The sequence below is a fragment of the Lolium rigidum genome, chromosome 3, assembly GCF_022539505.1.
Source record: "Lolium rigidum isolate FL_2022 chromosome 3, APGP_CSIRO_Lrig_0.1, whole genome shotgun sequence".
NCBI classification, from domain to species: Eukaryota; Viridiplantae; Streptophyta; class Magnoliopsida; order Poales; family Poaceae; genus Lolium; species Lolium rigidum.
The window spans coordinates 385,989,454-386,006,218 of NC_061510.1; the positions used below are offsets into that span (position 1 = coordinate 385,989,454).

Consider the following 16,765-nt stretch of genomic DNA (forward strand, 5'->3'; position numbering starts at 1 on the left):
TCAGTCTTTCGGAGGTGCTCATAGGGGTAGGGTGTGCGTGTGTGTGTTCATGGGGGTGAGTATATGCGCGTGTATATGAGCGTCTGCATTGTACCTCAAAAAAAAAAAAAAAACTGGTTTCTTTTTGTAAGCATCAAATTAAGGATATCCCACTGTACATGTTCTTATAGCACTTTTTGTTTTTTCATTCTATCATCTCTACACAGTCGGTCACGACCACATTCAATATGGCAAAGGTCTGGACAATTCCATGTTTGGAATTGCCAACAAAGAGATTGACATCATTCTTTCTATTTTTTTTTCTAAAAAGGGTTTCCTTCGATTTCTATTAAGAGAAACCAAAAGTTGTTTGCTGCAAACCTCAACAACATCACCAATCCACCATGGAACGGCGAGCTTGTTTGAAAGAAATAAGAAACTAAACAGTCCAAGCCAGATGATGAGAATACACAAGAGCAAAGGGGTGTATAGATTACAGGCAACACATCCTAGAGTTGTAGACCCTCACGTTTGAAGCATTATCTCCGAGGCTACAGGTTTCGATGATTTCAGGCCTTCGTCTTTTTTGTTTTGTCAAAATGTCTTCTTGTCTACTTTCTTTTACATTTCTTTTACATTGCCAGTCTTGGGGTCCATGACCCCATCTCCTCCAAGAGTTGAACACCTCAGCTGCGATTCATTCCACCAGCTTTGCGAGCCATTGTAATCGATCCTTTGCGATGTCCTTCACATGCAAAGAACTCTAGAAATTAATCCAATAGCAGATTTTATATACCACTGCAATCGGTTCATCTGGGCACTTCTTTTGAAAACATGCTAAGTTTATTGTTTTCCAAATCCCTAGAAAACCACTGCTATCACCGCCGCAACAAGATTTCGTCCAGACCCCGCAACCCTTTAAGCCAGATGTTCACACAAATCTGGACATTGGTGAATAGACAGTTGAAAGTGAAAGAAACACTCAACACATTCCACACATGTCTTGCTAAAGGGCAAGAAAAGAAAAGATGGTCAATCGATTCATTGCTTCCACAAAATAAGCAACTCTTCGAAAATGACCCACCCCTTTGCAAGAGAACATCCCTTGTACATATGCTACCTTTCAACACAAGCCAAAGATTTTTTAACTCGCATAGAAATCTTAACATTTCACATAAACATGTACGACACTACCCCATAATTCTGTAGAGCGTAATAAAAGGATCTCACAATGAAAACTCGGACAATTTCCAATACATCTTATCTGAATCTTATGACAAAGTCACATCCCCACACACACCACACATTCTTAGCCATTGTTCTTTTCTTTGTGAACCATAGCCCTTCTGAATCTGAGATTTCTGATCCCGGTAGAAAATGCTTTACTAACAGTGATCTCTTGGTTTAGTGAAACTGAGTATAGTCTAGGAAAAGTCCAGAGAGAGGGCGATCATGGAGCCAATGATCTACCAGGAACCGTGTATTTTCCTATTGCCAATCACAATTCTACAACAAGGCTAGAAGAATTTTTTAACTTCCATCATACCGTAGCATCTTGACTTGGTTTTGCTTCACCTACCGAGTCAGGTTCTTCTCCTTGAGTTCCTTCTATGGTTCCACATGAGAAACCTATGAAGGCTACTTGGCGAACTATATATAAAGGAAAGGGGTGATTTTTTTTCCTTTATGGCGATAAGAGTTGATTCCCTTGCTTGTAGTTTTGGGTCGATTCCGTGTATTTAACATATTTAATCAAAAGGCTAAAGGCCCATACGGAAGATGAAAAAGGCGAGGACTGAAATTATTTTATCAATGTGTGCACCGCAGCATACATTGGTCAAGAACACACTCATGTCGGTGAATGGAGGAAGCCTCCTCACCGTCGTCATGTGCGTTGATGGGCAGAATTGCTGATTTCCAAAAGAATTGAGCCAGTCCTTGACGCACTTTAGTTGCGGAAGCATCATTGCAGCACGGTCTAGTTCCCATGGCGCGGTAACCATTGGGGCGTCAAGAAACCGCTCCATGAAAACCAAGAACTACTCCATGGCCTCCTCCCCAAGTGTTGGTAATTCCAAATATTAAATTGTTTTTACACTTGGGGAGAGGTGTTTCTGAACCCGAGCTCATATGCTCCTGATTGAGTAAAAAATATCTAAATAATAGAAAACAAATTCAAAAAAATCTGAAATTTTTGCACAACGAACATGAACAAATGTTCTAACAGCACACCAAAAATCTCCGTGAAAAGACATACGTAGTGGTCTATGAAAAAAAAAGACAAATCGGAGTGCTGTCAGCAAGAAATCTAGATGTTTGAAATAGCACCGCATTTTGTCTTTTTTTTGCACAGACCACTACACATGTATTTTCTCTGAGATTTTTGGCGTGCAGTTAGAACACTTGTTCTTGTTCATTGTACAAAAATTGCAGATTTTTTTTTTAATTTGTTTGCTATTTTTGCATTTGTTTATTCACTCAGGAGCATATGAGATGGGGTTCAGATCTGGTTTTTCGGTACATTGTTATATTAAACATGTTTCTAAATTCTAATTACCCTACTTTCCAAATGGTAAAAACTGATTAGAGACTAACTGCAAGGGATGGACACATACCAGGTTGACAAACTGCAATACAATAAATTTATTTGCATCTAGCATGAAACTGGGCTCATGTAGAAGAACAACTGAAACGGTGACAATAATTTATTACTGCAACTAATAAATCATTCTTTGTCGAAATTTTTTATTACAACAGTTGGAAACTGCGAACTAAGTGATTACAGCTGAAGGTACATTTCTCAAAAGGCAGAGAACAAGGCAGAACGAGAAAATGTTGCAACCGCCTGCACAATGAGGATCCTTGTCCATCGCCATAACAATGCAAAGGGAATTATTAACGGCTTGCAGTCACAGAATGCACAATTTCATATCTACACAACTGAGGTCCCACGCATTGTGCATATGACTTTGACACAAACTAGACACATTTGTCAAGGTTGGATAGCATGAGCGGGGTTCAGATCAAAATGAACCTCACTTGAACACCAGTTCCGTCATGACTTGCACTACTACAGTCCGGATCATTCATGTTTTTCAGATCATCATCCAGTACTCTGCTACTTTAATGGCCAAGAATAGTAATCAAGAAACCCTACACACCATATATCTTTTGAAAACTTGGAGTTCAGAATACAAGAGAATGCAAAACAGAAAGGAAAAAAGAAAATATAGCTAGGCATTCTGCCAGTAAAAAGGTGGACACATGAAGACTATCAGCCACCATCTTCACTGATCACCCTTGAGATCGCAAAGCTTCCTTCCTGGCTGGAATAAATGAACCAAGCCACCCCATCTAACTCCTTGCGACTTGGAGACGAAATCTGTACCAACCCAACATTCCTTGAATCAAGGGGAGAACGGGATCAAAAAAAAAAAAAAACGAGATGAGAGTGAACTGAATCATGGGACGGAACCATTACCGATCACAAAAGGCAAGCACAAGATCGTGAGATGCGATCGGTCAGTGCGTCTTGGTCCGGGTCGGCTGCTTCTGGGAGGCCAGCTTGTAGATCCAGAACACCTGCGGAAGAACGTGTAAAAAGGGCGGCATAGTCAGCCCAGCTGATCGGACGAGCGATGGTGGAAGGGAAACCAGATCGGAAATGCGGGGGAGTACGAGGGCTAGGACGTGCACGGCGGCGAGGATGATGGCGAAAAGTGGCGCGGAGTCCAGGGCGTGGGAGCCGGTCGCCGGCTGCTGGTGCTGAGGCATCTTCGGCGGCGATGGGAGGGAAGCTTTCTTGCTTCTTTTTTTTTTCTCGAGATGAGATTTCTGCGTTGGGTTTCTGGTCTCCTGATCGGCATGAAAGAATAGGAAGGCAAATGCTTTGGAAAAGTTTGTTTCTTTCCGGATATATAGATTTCCATCAGAAATATAACACAAAATGTGGCTGTAGTTTAGTGGTGAGAATTCCACGTTGTGGCCGTGGAGACCTGGGCTCGAATCCCAGCAGCCACAATTTTCGTTTTTTAGTTTAATTTTTTAGATGCTTGCAATGATAGTATGTATGGCAATGATCGCACTCATTTGTTTTGCTGGTGGTTCATTCATTCAATTGCCTATATTGAAATGCTTGCAAAGAATCGATAGTTCCTTTAGATTTCGTTTACTTGAGAATTGTGACTACTATTAGGTTGTTTTAACAAAATGGTTCCAAATGAGCGCCAAAGTATACTTGATTTTTTAGATGCTTGCAATGATAGTATACATGGATGATGGCGCTCATTTGTTTTTAGTTTGATTTTTTAGATGCTTGCAATGATAGTATACATGGATGATGGCGCTCATTTGTTTTGCTGGTGGTTCATTCATTCAGTTGCCTATATTGAAATGCTTGCAAAGAATCGATAGTTCCTTTAGATTTTATTTACTTGAGAATTGTGACTACTATTAGGTTGTTTTAACAAAATGGTTCCAAAGTATGCATGTAAAGGATTGCTTAATCTATTTGGTTCATGCAATTTTGTTAATGGGCTAGAATCCCAATAGGCACAAGCTTAAAAATTTCCGTACGACATGTATGCGATGTTGTTAGTTAGTTTGGTTACTAATTTCGGTCTTCAGTATTTTGTATGGCCGTGTGAGCACAATTGATCTTATTTTTAAGTGATTATTATGCGTGCAAAGAATTGCTCTATTTGTTTGTAAAATGGTTAACGCATTTTTGGAACAAAAAATCTAAGAAGTGAGTTATCTTGGGCGGACAGATCGGGAGGACGTGCAAACTCATGCGAGATGATGGAAAGAGAAAGGTTAACTAATGAGCTTGATTTACCCCCCTTCCGGACGTGGGGCACGAGCTGGCTCACTGCATTGCCATGTAAAAGTGATGTTTCCCGACTTTTTGAATAATTAATTTGATCGATGTGTTGATGATAGATGTAAAATGTATCAATGAACTATGTAGTTTATTAGGTCATATTCCAACATATTTACATCTTATTTAGATTTTTTTGTATTACCACTATTTTAAATGGTTTACGGGAATTTTCACAACATCCCATTATCTTGGTATCTTACTCTGGATGAAACAAAAATCCCATGTTAGCGGTTTTCTTTTTTAACTTTTAGGGAGCTTCGGGACTCGAAATAGGGTAAGGTTAAGAGACAAAGAGTATGATTTAGAATTTTCAAGAAGGATCCAACAAGCCAAAGTAGAGCATTAGTGGCTTCCTGTTTGATTGCCTTGTTTTCGTGCAATCAAATTGGTTTAGACCTAAAACCATCTTACCCTTAAGAATTTTATTTCGCGACATACAGAGGTGGAGAGACTAAACAGAAGTTATGTAGTCCGCCATCATAGGAAGATTATTGGAATCGAAAACGGCTACCGGAATCTCCTCCGGCTGACTGTCCTCCTTCACCAATGCCTCCATGTCGCTCTCCACCACGGGGAGGGAGTATTAGGACCCAAGACTAGGGGTTTGTGGTAATAATTTGATCGCATCTCTCTATGTATTACCATCATGTTAGTCCATATGATCTGCCCTACATGATTACGGTGTAATATTGTAATTCCTATGGTAGATCTTTGGTTACAATATGATGAACGTGTTGTTATGTTGAGATGTTATATATATGCATGTTGTACTCTCATTATTTTTGCATATAGATAGTATTGCACTATAGTTTGTTGAAGTAGAAATGATTTAGTCACAGGTGAAGGAAACCACGAGCTAATTCTTTGGATGCATGTTGTGGGGGATTTATGGGACCTCAAAATTTTATCCATTGGTTGGACATTCTTCTTAATTCATCCCTTGTTTACTCAGCAATGATTATAAGATCAATCACTAGGGTGTTATTTTAAGTATAAACGTCCCCACCTATTTACCATCACACTCTAATTTTAATCTATAGAGTTCATCTATGTTAAGTGTAATAGAATGACGAGTATGACATGTATTAGCAGTATTGAGAGATTTAGCCTAGTGATAAAATGACATCACTAGTGACAGCAGCACCACATCCTCCGATATACATGCATCTAGGGATAATGGAGAACAAATACTTAGGGCAAAGTGAAAAAAATCGAACTGACATCGAACTCATATGGTATTTTCCTTCTCAACTTCACTTGTTTAGGAAATGCAGTCCATGTGATTATTTTGCATAACACTTATGTATGATTCAGTTCTCATAACCATGTCACAATTGTTGAGAGAGATCAAACAAACCCAATTTCCATTGTTTCATAAGCGTAAATTAACCTTCGTCTTGTCCTCTTGCATTCTACAGGATTGGACCAGTCTTTGCATATTTTTTTTGCATTTTAATTCCAAGCAACCTATCGCTCCTTATTATTTAATTTCTTTAGTGCATAGATAACTAGAATTGTGACACTCATGTTTGAATTTTTTATAACTTTAACTTCTTGTTCCTGTGGTTTGATACCTTTACTTCAACATTGAGAGCATCTACAACTATCCCCTGCACTTGGTGGTTATCAATTGGGCCCCTAACACGCTACAATCACAAGGATGGCTAGCAAGTAGTGGTGTTTGTTTGGGGAATGTGAGGAGAAAAATGGAAGAGATTCAGCGTTCAACAGTAAACATAAACAACATGGCTAGGACAATCATACACTGCTTAGGAAATTCCACAAACAATTCATTCGAGGAGTTAGGTTTTTGAAATATGCACGTCTGACTTTCCTGCTCCCTCCATTCTTGTGGGGAAAGTGCCACTTGATGCAATACTCTGCAATTGGAGTCTGAACGAATCGGTATACTTAGCATGTTGCCTCAAGATCTCTTTGTGGGGTTGTTGATGTGGACTCTTAGTAGCGTTGTTGATGTGGACTCTTAGAGTCTTGTTGGGGGTCCTGCTGACCATCCTAGATCCCATGTCAACATCTTCTATATGGCACATATCTTGGTTGTGAGCTTCACTTCTTCCTTCCAGATTCCACAAAGCTATTTTATTTGTCTTGTTTTACTTTCTATTTTTTATCCTAAAATTGTAAACACAATATTAGTGTAACTTTATTTATTGTTTTGTTTTACATTCATCATTTATAAAAAAATGAAAATTAGTGTAGCTTTTATTTGTTTACAACAATGGTAAAATTATGAAATAATTAAAATCGACACTTTTGCGTCCAACGCCCAGGATCGAAGGCAGCAACTATTGTTCAACACGATGATTCTCTAATTAATCCTGGCGGCTCCTTTTAAGCACTACATCGTGTCACTGTTGCAAATTGACATGTGAAAGTAAGCGGACTATGTCTAATATGTGAAGACCGGCAGTGGTTATCAGCTCACTGATTGCAAACTACGTAGCAGGCATATTCTCCTCATGCCAAAGCTAAGAAAGTGAGTTGGATGAGACCTCCCCTGGACCATGTCAGAGTTTATGTTGATGCATCGTTTGATGCTGATACACTAAAAGGTACCGCAGTAGCTGTAATCCAGGACAACAAAGGACAGTTTATTTCTGCTAGAAACACCAAGCTCGAGCATGTCTATGATGCGGGTGAATGCTCTAAGAGAAGGGCTGAATTTAGCTCAAACTGTCGGATGCCACAGGATTGTCATCGGTTCAGATGGTCTAAAAGTAGTAGAGACAATGATAAATGGAGCTGTTAGCCACCAAGCTGCAGCCGTGGTGTTTGACGATTGCTTCTGCATCGCATGTGAGTTCATGAAAATATCATTCGAGCATGCCCCAAGGGAGGCAATGGTAGTGGCTCATGAATTAGCTAGATCCTTTCGCAAAAAAAAAGAAGAATTAGCTAGATCAGTTATGGAATGTCCTCCATCTATTTGGCTGGATGATCCTCCTGGCTTTATTGTACAAATCCTGTTAAATGATGTAACTCGTGTGTATAATAAATAAAGAGTGATCAAGTTGTCAAAAATACGCTGCAGAATCTATGAGAGCAACTCCAGCAAACTCCTAAAAATAATTCTTTTCCATACACACTAATATATAAAGCACCAAAGCTTTGCAATTACAATTTTTTTTGGATAGTCTCCACCTGAATAGATTACTTCTTTGTTCAGGAATTTTAAATCTGTAAAACTAAAGAAAAAAGAGAGAGTGGTGTCATGTAAAATATTTGCTAGTGCTAGGCTTACATTTGGAAGGTGATCATCGTCTCTGAAGACATTAACCATGTGAGCATCCCAAATTTTTCATAGGATGATTGGTAGAATACAGTCCCACACACCACCGGAGACGTGCGAGGGCACGCTCGCTGACTAGATGTCCCTGAAGGAGGAGGCAAAGGAAGAGTGTTGAGCGTCACAACAGTGGTGACGATGATGTTCTTGCGGTGAAGTTTTCTGCCTGGTGTTGAGCCTGTCAAAGTGTAGAAAACCTCCGAAAACATGAACATTGTTGCCATGGAGCTGACAACGTGTAGTAACGGAGCTTTGTTCAACGTCGACCGGGCGTCAGACGACGAGTGAGTCTGCAACAGAACATAGAGAGAAGCGAGCTTGTTGCACACAGATGCAGTTAATCCGTAACATGGGTTTATCTCAGTCACATTCTGCAATAACAAGACCGTTTGGGTTCAGGTGGTGAGTGTAAATGACATGAAAAACAATGGTAGGGCTTAGGGAGAAGCCATCGACCAAGCCAAAAAAAAAAGGTGGATTTCCTATTCGTAACATTTCATTGGGTAACTTGAGAAGGCATTTACATGTGTTTGGCAGCAATGGAGCCGAAGTAGGATTTATGTTGGTTTTAGGTAGAATTGCCAAGTAACCAGTTTCTCAGGTAGAGTTTTCTGAATGTAAATATTTGTACCAGATTTATTTTATTGGAAGATAATCTCTTAGCTAAGAGCCGATAGAAAAAAATTTCCTCTCTCTTCTAACCCAGCTATTATATTCCTAGCTGGCACCATTGAATGTGCGCTGCAAGAAACACTGCCGTCTGCCTCCATTCTTCAGATTACACAGGCACTGATGCTGATCTACAAAAGCTCGAACCACAGCGTGGGGCTCACCCCTTTGCCTAACTCGCATTTCACAGTTCAGTTCAGTTTCTCTACACTGAGTATAGACAGAGGAGGACCTGTTACTGCGAGAATGTGTAGACCCATGTTTTCTCCTTACTTCGTCCATTCTGAAAAAAGCAGAGCTTTCTAAGCCTACACTATGGCATGCAATCTACACAGATGATCCCTCAAAATAAATCCAACCATCGCCGGCACATGACAATAGCCAGGCCAAAAAATGAACACGAAAATCATCGTCCTGCAGGCCCTTCTCCCAATCATGAGATCCTAACACCCCACTTTACTCGAATCATTCGATGAGGAGCTTTACAGAAGGTGGGAGTTTAGGGCCGATGGTCTCCCTCGCAACGTTCCGCGCGTGATCCCTCGCCATCTCGTTACCAACGTTCTTCCTGACCCATTTACCCATTGTTTTGCAAACATGGTGATGTAGAGTGATCTTGAGAAGCAGCAAATCAGTGGCCGCACGCACCAGGCATTCCAAAAGCTCAATCAGCGGGGCTTGCGCAGCAAAACCTTCTACAAAAATTACACGGAGCTTCTTAAGAGAAAAACCCATGGGCCAACTAACTTGGTCGTTGTCCACATAATGGTGTTGTCCGCTGCATGCCTGCATGAAGTTCAAATATTCAAAGTTCATTCTTAGTGTTCGAACTGTGACTTGATAAGAAATATAAATCCCCCAATGTAATCATCCTGGCAGTCACTAGAATAAGCTATAAGGACCACCAAAGTATAGGAAACAAGTTTGGCATGTGAATTCTTGCGAGGTACAAGCCTAAGTGAAAAGGCCTCTTAAAATTTGACGATTTACATGACTTTTACTTAACACAGATGCTTGATGTCAGTAAAGGTAAACCATTTCTATGATAAATTGAGGTGACAAGTGGTATCTCATAATTTTTATGTTAGATGACTTGATTTCAGGATATGGAAACGAAACATAGGACATTTATCTGATGACATAATAAAAAATTGTCCTAAAACTAACAAACTTATGTTAACAACAAAATAAAGATCACTAATGATAAATTCTAGTAGTCGATGTGTTATCCCAAGCATGTTGTATGATGTAGTTTCATCTATCGTGATCTTGTAAAGCAAGCCAGAGTACTACAAAGAGGGCTTACGAAAATAATTCACTAGGGTGTGGAATTTTTAAAAAAAATCTACAAAGAAAAAGAAAATTGGAGAGCAATTAGGACGTACTTCTAGATGCAGTCTTCTAAGACAAGGAGTTGCTTCAAGGAGATAAGCTACTGCAAGAACATTATTCCAAGATGGCAAAATAAACAAGTTGATCAACTTTAATACAGAGAATTTCTTCGCGTACATAATGAAACCGTGCTCCTGCAAAAAAAACATATAAGAATTGATTACTACAGCAGTTACAAGCTGCTGACCCAGTAATTTACAGTAGCATAAACAAAATTTTGAACCATCTTTACCTCACATGGTGAAAGAAATGTCAAGGTGACGCTCTTGATCCTTTTCATGCCGTTTAAATGCTCCGAAAGAGAACAATTTTTGTTCCGGAACTTTGTTACTATTGTCCTCATATTGGGTGTACTCGCATATTTGATGTGCACCTCATGTCCATCATAGCCAAAGAAGGCTAGGCTGGTGGAATTAATCTCAATACTCACCAACTTGTTGCAATTATATATATCCAATTGTGTGAGTGTTTCAACGGAAATCCTTATATTAACCAAGTCATGGCACCTTCCCAATCTCAAATAGCGGAGAAGAGGGCAGCAAGAGAAAATGTTTTGGATATCAGAATCAACTATTGTGACACACATTAGATCAAGGCTTTTGAGAGAGGAAACGGTACTGGAATGCATCGATGGTCGGAGTATGCAGTTCGTCAGGGATAGCTTCCACAAAGAGGATCCTTGTCCATCGCCGAAACAATGCAAAGGGAAGTTATAACGACTTGCAGTCGCAGAATGCCCAGAACAAGGTGTTCCATTTTTACACAAGTGAAGTCTCACAAGTTTTGCATCTGACTTTGACGCAAACTGGACCCATTTGTCAAGGTGTTGAGCATGGGCGGAGTTCAGATCAAAATGAACCTCAAAAGCTTTAACCCCGGTTCCGGCATGGCGCAGCAGCCGGTCATTTACTCTATCAATGAATTTGTCTGATCTCAAACTCCTAGAATCTGGATCATTGCACTCAATGGTAGTGGCGCGACCTGAATTTTCCCCGGAGAAAATATTGTTCTCCCGGAATAGAAGAATAGAGCTCTTTTCCCTCGGTCGACTAGAAACAGAACTATTAAATGTGGAATCTTGGATCGCAAGCGCTGAGAACATGTTTTCCAATATATCATCGGGTGATGGGTTAGTTGAATCTCCAACGGATCCTTGGCATGATTTTCTCTTCCTATTCTCGCAACAATCTCCTGAAAGCAATATGAAGTAGATTTATCAGTTGAAACATCAAAGCGGTACACATCCAGTATAATAATGTGGATTTCCTGTACTAGGCATCATGAGGGGTATCAGCCTAAATTTGTGGGAGTAGCGCAACCTGAAGTTCCTTGAGAGAGGATGTTGTCAATGGTTAACGAGGAGAACATGTCTTCGAGATCTTCATCCGGTTGTCTGCTAGTTGATTCTCGAGCGTGGCCTTGATGTAATCTCCTCTTCTTGTCCTCGCGAGAATCTCCTGGATAAAAAAAGTATACCGTACATTGTTCCAGTTCAGAACGAGATACCGTGCCCAACTGTTCAAAGACACAATCAACATTACTTCCTTTTCTTTTCTAATTCTACTTCCATTTAATAAAGCTCTCTTTTCTCCGCCCAAAAAAGAGAAGGAAGACCTAAGATGACGCAATCCTACAACTCATGGCCGAAAAGCATAGTACTCCCAATATGACGACCAACATTACTTCCAACTCCCCCACTTTACTAATACTCAAGCATCGATAGGAGTTCAGAAGCAACCCGCCGACACCAAATTTCCTGAAGCAAAATCACTAATTCCAGACTCTAATCCCCCAGCGGGCAGCCGTAATAACATGGAAAAATCGCGTTTGGGTTTCGCCACAATCAATCAATAGCAATTAATTAAGACAGGGTAGCAATCGGGGGCATTGGTAATCGAGATCGACAGAGAGAGAGAGACCTTTTTGCTCTTGGTAATTTGGCGGTGGTGGCGGCGGCGGTAGCGCGCTGCTCATGCCGCCAGCGAGGTAGACGTGGACAGGGGGAGCAGCAGCGCGATGGGAAGAAGGGCTGGAGATTACGGTACCGGCAGGCACAGCGGTGGGAGCAGGGAACCAGACGTCCGATCCATCCGATTTCCTACTTGCCTTCCGACGGCCGCGCACGAGTACAACTCTGTCTTTGGAATAACACGTGGTGAGCAAAAAAGCAGTTGCCGTTCGACAAGGATTCTCTAATCCTGGCTCCCCTTTTAAGCACACACGGTGTAGAAGTTCAAAAGCTCCAGCGGTCTGCCGCAAAATAAATGTTAAAGGCCTATCTACGTTCGTTTGGAGCCGTAGAAATTAAATTGGCTATTTGATTATGATTGTCCGTTTACGTCGAGAGGTAGCCTCGTATGTTTGAATCAAACAAATGCATAAAAAAGGGTAAATTCAAGAGACATTTAGGTCATTCAAATCATGGCATCAATGCTAAAAATACGCCTAATTCAGTCCATAACAAAGTTCACTAGGTAGAGTACGAAATGAGCATCCAAAAGGGGCACAAAAGGGCCATGAGTAGCAAAGGTAGAAGGAGGTTGTAACGTTCTCGACGTAGACACGGGCGATCAGGTGTCTCGTTGCTCGATTCTTCTCGAACCAAGCCTGTTGGTCCGCACCCATGATGCTCAAGTCGGCGAGCAGGATCCGGTTATTCTCTGCGCAAGACTTGGCCTCCGGCGTCAAGCCTTTTGGCCTAGGCATCAAGCCTTTGGACCTCTATGGCTTATTTGGTGAGGTAGATGTAGATGCTGCGGAGGCCTCCTTCTCTGGGCACTTCTTCTCGGCCCTTTTGGCCATGGTGTCCCGAGACTCGACCATCATCGACTTCAGGGTATCGCTCAAAGCAATGGCTGATGCCCCGCGGGCGAGACCGGCCTTGGTGGATTTGTGCCCCTTGGACGAGATGGAAACGCATTCCATCCAGGAGGCTCGTCTTCTCCATTAACGGGCACCGTGACCCCGGTTGTGCCATTCTTGACGCCGGACATGTAGGCAACATAGCCTAGCCTCCACTTGGCAGCCTCCTTCAACACATTCCAACGGTGGACCACGTGGTAGCCTTTCTTATGTTTTTCCTTGAAATACTCCAAGGCTTGGGGCACCTACAAATGCAAAATGTTAGGATTGTTGGGTATGTAAGTACATTGATGGAAGGATGATGCCCATGCCCTTACCATCGCCACAACGCCTACGTCGCTTTCGGGGTGGCTAACGACATGGTCGATCGCCTCGCAAAACTTATTGGTCTCTTGTTTGATGTAGTTGCACCTTTTTTTCTGGACTCTTCGTTGTGGGTGTTGTAAATCTCAAAGAACTTGCGTAGCCGTATATCATGGAATTCTTGGGCCACCTTCAGCCAATATGCTTTGCCTTTTTGTTGGGCGCCGCATATAGAGTATTGGCTACATGTCAGTCAAGATTTGCAGAGCACGAGGTCCACCTTGTCGGTGAAGCCACCGGTATTATGGCTCTCCTCCTTCTTCTTGCCAACACCGGCATCACCCCCATCAGCTGCGACATCATCGGGCCCCAAGCTGTCCTCGCCCTCCTCGCTCATTGTTATCATCGCACACGGTTGTGGCTTGCTACGTTGCCTGGGTATACGCATCGAGCAATGGCTCCCAATCGATGTCAGTCCCATGGTATTGGGTTTGGTATGTGTCCCAAGGCCTTCGTGGAAAAAAGCCACCTCCATAGATCAACGCCTGCATGGACTCTTCGTCGTGATTGTCCTAGTAGGCCTATGGCTCACCGGGCATCAGATGAATACGGTGTTTTATAAACACACATGAGCGAGATCGAGGGTGCGCACTGGGTCCTCCATCATCGGGGAAGGCTCTGTCATTTCAGCATATAGGTTGTGGGCACCGACATGTCTCCAGCAGCACCGCTCGAGTCTTGCGAACGGGGCCTGGACCCGAGTCCCTGCCCGCGTGCGGTTCAGGTCCAGATCTAAGGCCATGAAGTCTGCCCCACTATGCAGTCCAGCCGGCGACGAGCCGGAGGTGGCGAAGTAGGACAACGCGTGGACCTGGATACCGGGGCAGGGTGTTGCGAGCGGAAAAATTGATGGCCATCGTTGCATAGGTTTGCCCTCCCAGTTGGGAACTAGCAGAGCTCACCAACGAGGCCTGGAGAGCATGGCCAGCGATCCCCTCTTGCTTGATGAGGAGCATGGCTCCGTCACGATAGGCACCAGCCTCACACGGACGTTGGCTTTGGCCTGCATATTCAAGGCCATCGAGGGGACCACCATTGCGGCGTCATCAGCGGTTGATGCACGAAAAATGCATACATGAACTTTTTAGTTTACTATCACATACTCCATCATATTGGCGTGTTATCTATTGTTATATCCATTTTTATACTGATTTTTGGGAATTTACCAATGATTTTCTTTATTTTGGTTATAACTCTGCAGGATAGGAAAACCATGTTTTGTGTATTTTTAAGGTTCAGGGACCTTCGCGAACAAAAAAATGACCCGGTATTTTTTCTGGAGAAGTTTTTGTCGAGAGAAGCACCTGGAGCTCTTGGACCTCATGAGGAACCTCGTGTGGCCTAGAAAGGCCCAGGTGACGCGGTCAGAAGATGGGACCACGCCACCTTGTCCATCTGGAGCATCGAAACTCAGATGTCATTGATTCCACCGCCAATCTCTTCGTTTTGACCTAAAACCTTATATAAAAAGGGTCCCTGAGGCGTTCTCAATACGAAGCGAGGCGGAGATCGAAAACAAAAAACAGGGAGATAGAAGGCTACCGTCGAAAGGAGTTCGAAGGAGGGAAATGCTGCCGGAATCGCCTCCGGTTGGCTCCACCCCCTACGATGTGGTCATCATCAACATGTTCATCAACTCCTACAACAATATCCTCCATCTTCCTATTGTAATCTCTTGAAAAACATGATGTGTGATGCAATCTATCATTCTTCCATGATCTGTTATGTCTTTATGTCTAGTTTTGAGTGGTGAATTGTTTATGGAAAGTGCGAGATAGTTTGTTTATGGTTATATACAAGTTTGTTATCTTCTATGATTGTCTTATGTACTGATGTATGAGTGCACACATATGTTGGTGGATGCATAAGGTTACCACAGTTGCATATTGATAGGAGAAGGAATGGAGGATTTATAGAAACCAGATCCTAAGTCTTAAAGATGCATTCTATATTAATTAATGGTTAACCATCAGGGGCATAATCTAATGGACACCTTAGAACTTTATGCAGTGGTTGGAATTTTTGTCTTAATAACTTTTATGTTTGCGCATGATAATAGCCTTAGGTTTAATCACTTGTGACGTAATTGTGAATGGATTTGGCTACACCTATTTATGGCTCCTCCCATAAGAAACTACAGTATGAACTTTATTTATTAATGCAAGATAGATGTGGCATCTTGATGGTATAAATTTATGAGCTTCACTAATTGTGACAAGTAAATGAACGAAATAAACAATTTACTTAAACACTTGCTCCCTCGAGTTACATATTCTCTTTATTTTACTTGATTTTACCTTACTTGCACTAGTTTTACTTTATGTATTTACTTTTCAACACTTTACCATTTTTAATTATAAGTTAAAATTACCTTACAGGCTTACACATTGTATTTAATTCTTTGCATGAAAGCTCGTATAAGTGGATTATAGGGATTTAGAGAATATATAATTTAACTTCAGCTCCTCGTGGGTTCGGCAACCTTTTGTAATTAGATTGTGCTACGATGATTCCTTGTACTTGAGGGTTATTAGCGGTTTGCTGGGCTTCCCTCATCCGTGCATTGGCGCGGCAGTCCCGTTGCCTTTTGGCATTGACGAGCTTCTCCTGCTTGGTGAGCACCTTCTTCGGCACCTTGAGTCTCGTATCACGGTCGGTGGAGGCGGCACGTTTTGAGCCCGCCATAGTTGCGGCCTCTTGGATGGCTAGGGCGGCCTTCGTCGGCTTTCATGGCGGAGACGGCAGCGAGAGCATCCATCGTTGGGTGGTAGGGTTTTTGCCGCCGTGTGAATATGATATTTGAGGTGGCGGGAGTGGAAGTGGCTTCTGTGCCACTTTCACACGGGCTATGTAGGAGGAAGAGGAGGACGCACGCGGACTCGTCACTCGCTCGCACAAACGCATTTCGATCCCTAATTTGGGCCTTGTTAGCATCTTGGTGGATAGCCGGATCATTTTGCGTCAGGCGCCGTGGGCTGAAGGCAGACCCAATTTTGTCTGGACGGACGCAAACAGTCAATTTGCGTCCGTTTGCGTCGGGCCACTCCCTAAAAATATTTGTTTCCCATACACACCAATATATAAAACACCAAAGCTTTGCAATCCAAAAAAATTCACCTGAATAGATTACTTCAAAATTAGCACCAGATTACATATTACATGATATACATGATGTGATCGCGCCCGAGGCCGGATTAGCACATCAGGCTTTCTGTTCAGGAGTTACAAACCTGTAAAACCATAGCAAAAAGGGAGAGTGATGTTAGACATAATATTTGCTAGGCTTACATTTGTTTTCTGTCATCGTCTTT

The 16,765-nt window shown here is 42.2% G+C and overlaps 2 protein-coding genes and 1 non-coding gene across 3 annotated transcripts; 1 reads left to right on the forward strand and 2 right to left on the reverse strand.

Moving 5' to 3' along the window:
* Positions 1-3,501: 3,501 nt before the first annotated feature.
* Positions 3,502-3,753, reverse strand: LOC124697587. The gene is made up of 2 exons (XM_047230155.1): positions 3,658-3,753; positions 3,502-3,561 (listed from the first exon to the last, which is right to left on the reverse strand). Exons 1-2 carry the CDS (start codon positions 3,751-3,753, stop codon positions 3,502-3,504), a joined length of 156 nt encoding a protein of 51 aa, XP_047086111.1.
* A 174-nt stretch (positions 3,754-3,927) lies between these two features.
* Positions 3,928-3,999, forward strand: TRNAH-GUG. Its single transcript has one exon. It is a non-coding gene; the product is annotated as a tRNA-His (tRNA).
* A 4,915-nt stretch (positions 4,000-8,914) lies between these two features.
* On the reverse strand, positions 8,915-11,780 carry LOC124700724. The gene is made up of 4 exons (XM_047232810.1): positions 11,549-11,780; positions 10,462-11,420; positions 10,223-10,363; positions 8,915-9,623 (listed from the first exon to the last, which is right to left on the reverse strand). Exons 1-4 carry the CDS (start codon positions 11,595-11,597, stop codon positions 9,303-9,305), a joined length of 1,470 nt encoding a protein of 489 aa, XP_047088766.1. The 5' UTR covers positions 11,598-11,780; the 3' UTR covers positions 8,915-9,302.
* Positions 11,781-16,765: the final 4,985 nt, after the last annotated feature.

Bases quoted from the DNA above. Each gene is read 5' to 3' on its own strand.
- LOC124700724 (XM_047232810.1), bottom strand. From the start codon at position 11,597: ATGTTCTCCTCGTTAACCATTGACAACATCCTCTCTCAAGGAACTTCA. The intron at 10,364-10,461 runs GTAAAGATGGTT...TTTTTTTTGCAG, and splicing joins CATTTCTTTCACCATGTGAG to GAGCACGGTTTCATTATGTA. The intron at 9,624-10,222 runs GTACGTCCTAAT...AACTTCATGCAG, and splicing joins TTAGAAGACTGCATCTAGAA to GCATGCAGCGGACAACACCA.
- LOC124697587 (XM_047230155.1), bottom strand. From the start codon at position 3,753: ATGCCTCAGCACCAGCAGCCGGCGACCGGCTCCCACGCCCTGGACTCC. The intron at 3,562-3,657 runs GTACTCCCCCGC...GTTCTTCCGCAG, and splicing joins CCGTGCACGTCCTAGCCCTC to GTGTTCTGGATCTACAAGCT.